Source organism: Cynara cardunculus (genome assembly GCF_001531365.2).
Source record: "Cynara cardunculus var. scolymus isolate 2C chromosome LG 1, CcrdV1, whole genome shotgun sequence".
NCBI lineage: Eukaryota > Viridiplantae > Streptophyta > Magnoliopsida > Asterales > Asteraceae > Cynara > Cynara cardunculus.
The window spans coordinates 13665636-13672972 of NC_037528.1; the positions used below are offsets into that span (position 1 = coordinate 13665636).

At 32.7% G+C, this 7337-nt stretch overlaps 1 protein-coding gene across 1 annotated transcript; it reads left to right on the plus strand.

The window, feature by feature from the left end:
* Window positions 1-3822: 3822 nt before the first annotated feature.
* LOC112520706 (probable transmembrane ascorbate ferrireductase 2) lies at window positions 3823-6998 on the plus strand. The gene is made up of 4 exons (XM_025129190.1): window positions 3823-4085; window positions 4767-4815; window positions 6210-6409; window positions 6491-6998. Exons 1-4 carry the CDS (start codon window positions 3942-3944, stop codon window positions 6794-6796), a joined length of 699 nt encoding a protein of 232 aa, XP_024984958.1. The 5' UTR covers window positions 3823-3941; the 3' UTR covers window positions 6797-6998.
* Window positions 6999-7337: the final 339 nt, after the last annotated feature.

Sequence of the window (7337 nt, forward strand, 5' to 3'; positions counted from 1 at the left end):
TAAATAACTTATATTATAATTTCTTTTGTTCTAAGATAATATAATTTATAGTACAATTAACACGTAAAGGTTGTGTGTATTTATTTATTCAATCTAAATATGGGATAATTATGCAGTAGCACACGAATAACATAAATGAAAAAAATTGTTGTAATAATAGAGATATAGTATCTTTCTGTTAAGTCTAGTTTCACATAGTGGTCGTCATTAACATACCCAATTGCTTTACCAGTGTGCTATAGTAAACCTAAGCTGTAAATATGTTGAACAACATGTAATGTCTATGATGTGTAACAGTACATTTAACTTTGAAGCAATCAGAACAAGATTTTCAAACATTATCATCTTGTGTTCAATAGAGGCACCTTGATCAGATTGAAAAAAGTTTAAAATATTGTGAACTATATTCCACTACTGGCTTTCAAATATGTTGAGATATTCTGTCTTGTATACGTCTAACTCTTCCATCAAGTTAAACCGAATAGTTGACCATGCATCTCATGAAGATTAGGGTGGACAACAATTGCTCAAAATCCACAATCTTCATCACCTCTCATATCATGTACCTGTCTGATCTAAGGGTGAAACATTTGAAATTGATTAATATATGGATGTGCATTATAATAACCGTTGAAGAAAGAATTGTGTCTCGCTGGTTCCTGATAGCTCATTTCGTTGAAGTCAACAAATGCTGACGCGTTCGAACAACTACGTCTAAAGGGTTTTCAACTGTGAAAGACAGATCAACATGAGTTGTACAAGAAGTGTAAAAGAAGATAGTGATATTTTATGAAGAAGAAGTGAATAGATAAAGAGACTTCCAACATCACCCATTTCAAAAATGGATGTTAATATTATATAAAAAAAAAATTAATCATGAATTCCTATAAGTTTAGTGACAAGTTGTCATGTACTTGTGTAACAAGTTTCCATATGAGAAGTTCTTTTAAAGTGATACGTAAAGAAAATTAGATCGTGGTATAAAATTTAATTTTCATGTTTTTGTTACAAGTGTTTATTATATGTATTGATAGGTGAGTTTTTAAATATAAGTTCTTACAAGAGCCTTAAGTATTTATACATCTTGTACATATGTTGAAATAATATATATAGGCGTATGATATATATATATATATATATATATATATATAACAACCTTCCAAACTGAAAATCCCTAGAATGTTCCTTGAATTGAAATCAGATATGAACATATGAACAGGTGATTTGATCAAATCGTACTATGGGTTTTTGTACCCCTTTATGTGACATGTCCTCAACGTCATCTTCCTTTTTCAACTTAACAAAACTTGTAATTGAATTTGGGAGAAACAAATGAAGAATTGAGATAAATATTGATTAAAATCGATCGTCATCCCGATTTAGTTGACTATATTAAAAGATATGGATGAATATGATGTGTTGATGCATTGCTAATTTGTATTATTGAATTTTAAGTAATTATGCATTGAAAAACAATAACTTATGCATCATAATATGTTTTTACAACGTTTGTCTAAATACTTTATAAGACACCATAGATAAGTAAATGCCCTCTTTATATAAACCATTATTATCTATGATTTGTTACCGACTCTGTAAAGGAAGGTGATTACCTGACTGGATAAACTTAACAGTCGTGTCGGAAAGCACCTTTTGAATACAATAATTCAACTATTTTAGCCTTGGGTTTACGAATTGGTATTGGGATGATTCTTATTTTTTTTATCTGTTTTGCAAAGGTTGTGAAAAATGAGATATATACCTAGATTCTCGTTTTACATATTTAAATGAGAGATCGACGGTTATTGACGGATGAACAATTACAACTGTTAATGGATAAGACCAAACAACAGTTACCACCGAATTTAAGTCATGGAACATGCGTCTTTAATGATAGCTGAATGCCGTTCAGCGACAACTAAAGGCTCTTCAGTTACAACTGAAGCCAATCAATGATAGATCGAACATTATCAAGTGATACCTAATGCTGATTTCTGATTTAGTAAAACTCCTAAGGGGCTCAGCCCCTTGGAACCTTGCCAAGGGCGCTACCCTAAAACCCCGCAAGAGTGGCGTGACCCCCTTGATTCTTACTTTAATGGCGATATAAGATGATAAGGGCAACATTTGTAAGTGTGCACTTTGCACCACCTGACTTACGTATGTTTGTCTTATCGTCTTAATCAATCCCAAGTAAAAAGTTACACCAAAATATCTGATGACACTAAAATAACTAACATGATTTAATCGTTTGTTGCTTTTAATACTTCTTTTTCTGGTCACAAGGATGGAAAAAAAAAACATCACTATCATTTAGATATAGGCAATATTTGATTACGCCCTTACCCCATATCATGCTTCCATGTTTTTTTTTCTTTTTAAGAAAACCATAAATCTACGTTGAGAGTACGAGAATATTTGGTAGTTGTTGGATGATTTGGTGCATAATGATTAAGTGATCAGAATGATTAAGAGACTCTCATGATATAATGCAAAATGAAATATAATTGTTTACTAGTTGTGTACCCGCGCAATATGGTGGGAGCCATGAATTTTAACGATTTTGAAGTTTCACTGGTTTTATAAGAYAAGATTTAACGAYGATATATGTTACACTTGGTCTTTACATATTAATACAATTTGAATAAATAAGAGTTATGGTTCCAATTACAGACTATCGATGAAAAAAATTGTATCACAGTTTAAAATCCAATATATTTAAAATCCAACATATTTAAACGATTCCACAAATGTGTTTGATTTACACTAAGAGAAAAGAACTAAGAAACTTGAGTTTTAAGATATACACTCAAAATCAATAAAGAAAACTACAAATTTGACAGATCATAAGCCATTAAAAGACCAAAAAGATGGGTTTGAAAATAAAATTTCAACTGCTTACCCTCTTTCTTGTCCAGAAACTCAGATTAAAGTTGAATTAATATATATATATATATATATATATATATTTCAAAAAACCCAAGAACATATTAATTCAGAACATATTATACAGTGCAATTTGGACAGCCTGACCCCAAAATATATAATATATATAAATAAATAACTATAAAAGTATAAATAATAAATATTAAAAATATTTTTTCACAGTATATATAATATATAATAATATTATTAAGTCAAAAACTATTCAATATTGGACTCATTTCGAAGGTATTAACGAGACGATTATAATGGTGTAACTTGTTAAAATAAAAATGWATTTTTTAAACATGTTTTAATTGATATACAATTATGTTTAATTTGATAAAGATTTAAAATGAAATATTTAATAGTAAAGGACGTAAAATAAATTAATTAACTAATTATAGAGATATAAAATGTAAATTTAAAATTATAATTTTAAAAAATTAGTAGTGAGAGGGTGAGTGTATGTGAGAGAGGAAAGAGTGAAAAAGTGACCTAAGGATAGTATAAAAGATATCTTGGTTATTTAGTATTTTAAGACTTTAAGACTTTTGGTGAATTTGCTTAATAAGATAGTATATATATATAGATAATGAAATTAGAACGCTGAATGATTAATGAAAGTTCATGATACAAAATCATTCAGAGTATTTTAGAACCATTTAAAAAAAAATATTTTGTCAAACAACATTCAATTTTTAATAATTTAAATTTGTCTCTTGATGATGAAATTATGAAGAGTTAAAAGAAACAAAATCATGTTGCATGTCTCAAATCTATTTCTTTTATTTTATTTCATAAATTAATTTTTTATCCCATTAATGATGTTGAAACTCATAACCTACTTTAATACCTGTGTTTTGTTTTCATGAAAGTCAAATATTCCTCTCTGATACCAATTCAGCCTATCTTTCATATTTCGTGATCACAACTTGGATTAGTTTGAACTCCGATCACCTCCCCGGAACCCTAATTACAAAACCCCTGCTGCTACTCTGTCTGTTTGGAGTAGGAAGATGGCGGTTCCGCTGGTCAAATTCCCACTATTCTTATGCGTCCGGGTTCTAGGTATATTTGTGGCTGTTTTGGTTCTTATATGGAATATTCGATACAGAGGAGGATTGGCTCTCATCTCGGAGGACAAAAGTCTCATCTTCAATGTAATTCTTTAAATCCTCTCCTATTTGATCATCATCATTTTATGCTTGCAGATGATTAGAGTTCTCTTTATAAATGTAGTAATGTTCGAGCTTTATGATTCAGATTCACGTTTGATAGATCTGTAATTGATGCTTTAGATGGTTATGGTTATGTTTATGTTCTTCCCGTATATCATAATGATGAAGATCAGCTCCATTCTTTTAACTAATTGACTTGACTTGACGCATATTTTGTTGTAACATAGTATTTGTCCGGATATTTGGGGCTTATGGGTCTTCGTTGGGTGTTATTTTTATCTTTCATCTTTCTAAATGGTTTGGATGGGGATTTGGGGTGTTATTCTGCACAATTGCAATGGCCTATTGTACAAGTTTTGTTTGGATTTACTCGAGTCTTGACTGAAGGCTAATGACTTCCATTTCAATGATAAACAAATTAATATGATTTGAAGAATTTGCGATTGCCATATTGGATATTTATTAATTGATGACTATCTTGTGTATCTGAAAGTTAGATGAAACGGTGTTCAGACTCGTCCAAAAACTGATGCCTCATCGTCTGACCACTAAGCTCTTGTGCTTAGTTGTGTTTTATACTTTATGTTTCTAGAATACATTTGAGTGCATCATGTTTTTTAGACTTCATATGCATTTGTCTTAACAAAGCTGCTTTTAATGCAGGTTCATCCTGTTCTGATGGTAATTGGCCTTGTTCTGCTGAATGGGGAAGGTAACTATATTTTAACCATGACTTGATATGATGAAAGTGGTTACCCATGTACATGCTTCTTTGAAGAACATTTTGACAATTGGTATCTTCGTGTGAATTTATTACACTTAAAGTTGTTGGTTCTTCATGCTTATAGTCTCATGAGTGCAATATTAACTTCGTGTGAATTTATTACGATTATTTTTTGATAAAGCATTTTATTGAGGGTGATTAGTTTTTGATAAAGAACTTTATTGAGCGTGATGTGATGAAGGTTACTTGGTGTTGAGGATGGAAGTGGGAAGTCTCCGTATGTGGTGTTTCCCTCACATTTGCAAAGAGATTGTTTTCTTAACCTGAATCCCTGACCTTATAGTCACAACGGAGTCACCTTAGTTGCTCTAAGGATCACCGTTGCACTTTAATTTAGTTGTCCACAAGAAAAGATTACCATTATATTTGCTTACTGTTAGGTCCCTATGCAAAAACTGAACAATAATGGTGTTCTCTAATATTTTATTAGGCGATTGAGGATGCATAGATGCACATAGGATATGTTTTTGGCTTTTCTAGCTTTATGTGGAACTGGAATATGCTTTTGCATTTTATTCCTACATGACAACGCCATAGGTTCATGTTAATATGCAAATGGCTGCAAGTTTAGGCAGTTTGCTTTTATTGAATTGACACACTCTACCTCATTTTGATTCCCCATTTGTTACTGAATTGTCTTCACTCATTGAAATTTAATATGAAGCTTGTGATTTTCATCAATTACCAATGCATTATGACCAAGTGAAGGGGCCGTCAACATTTATAACAAAGATGATCAATGTTCTTGTTCTACATCCAAGAAAGTTGGGGAAGTATTCTGCCATTATAAAGTGGGTTGACTAAGCTTGTTGGATTATGTATCACTGGTTTCTAATCGACTTGAAAAAAGTCGCTTGCTATGAGGTCAACTCAGATGTTATGTGGCAAGATTTAAGCTGGATTTCCAATTTTCCCCATTTCTTCTTTTAGGGTCGGCAGGATCTGGGATTAGGATATAGATAAGTGATCTATGCTTCATTGGTCCAATACAGTATCACATTGTATGTTGCCACGATTTATCTAGTTTAATAACCCCGCAATTTCTTGTTGGTTACATATAGCAAAAGATCTATAACTTTAACTTTTAAAAGTTAGAAAACATAATCAAGGACCTGCGTCGTGCACTGGCAATATGTGAATATGCACCCACCTTGTGGTTGGCAAAAGATGTACAAAATCTTACTTAAATGTGGAGTGCCCTCCAGATAATATCAATAATATCTGTTGCTGTGCTTCTTGAATTCTGTTTTTTCTTTTAGGATTTGAGGTTACTGCTTTTCTGAAAAGTCCATGCTTTAATTTCTAGTTCTTGGTGGGTGCAGCCATGCTGGCATACAAGACGGTATCAGGAACAAAAAGTTACAAAAAACTAGTCCATCTCACGCTCCAGTTCCTGGCATTTTTCTTGGGAATAGTTGGTTTATGGGCAGCTTGGAAGTTCCACAATGACAAAGGCATCGAGAATTTTTACAGCCTGCACTCATGGTTGGGCCTGGCTTGCTTATTCTTATTCACCATTCAGGTTCTTTTTTTTCTTTTTCTTCTGGTTATCTTTTTTTGGCTACAAAATCCTCAATTGAGCCATATATCTTTGAATGTTTAGTGGGGAGCTGGGTTTGCGACATTCTGGTATCCAGGTGGTTCAAGAAACAGCAGGGCTTCACTGCTGCCATGGCATGTCTTCTTTGGAGTCTACATTTATGTGCTTGCCATTGCTGCTTGTGCTACTGGTATTTTAGAAAAAGCTACATTTCTTCAAACCAACAACATAATTTCGCGCTACTCTGCAGAAGCAATGTTGGTTAATATTTTGGGTATCTTGATTGTTCTATTGGGTGGTTTTGTTATTCTTGGCATTATATCACCGCCAAGCGGAAAAGGCGATGTTCTCCGAGGATCGATAGAGTAAGCAGGAGTTGTATTTGATCCATTTTTCAAAGTTACGAGTGAGAGGCAAAGTTAGTGATGTAACAGTAACAGTAACAGTAACAGTGGTGAGTCTTTCTCTTGTTTGTTTGACTGTCAGGCTCATCAAAGAGGCATTGATATTTAATACACATTTGTTGTGTTGTGTCTCCAAGAAAAATCAAATTGTTGGTCATCTTGAGGTATTTTCTTGCATTTTCAGTATGCGATTGAAGAAATTAGTTTGGTCCATATGACTTTATTAATCGGTTTTGTTTAAACCTGTGTAAAAACTTGGCTCAAGTCATTGTCTATCCGATAAAAAAGGTGGTTTTGAAGCAAAGGTTCATCGGTCCAGCGGTATCTGGATAAACCGTGACGGTATAGGGGACCAGTGTGTAAATGTTTGGCGTATATGGCATCTACTGCTTCAAAAAGATGTGGTTTTGATCCATCCTGAAAAGTGACAACGTAATTGTTAATGATAGTTAAAACGTCAACTTAAAAAACCTATTTTTAACGACTAAGCATCTGATACTTGAGCT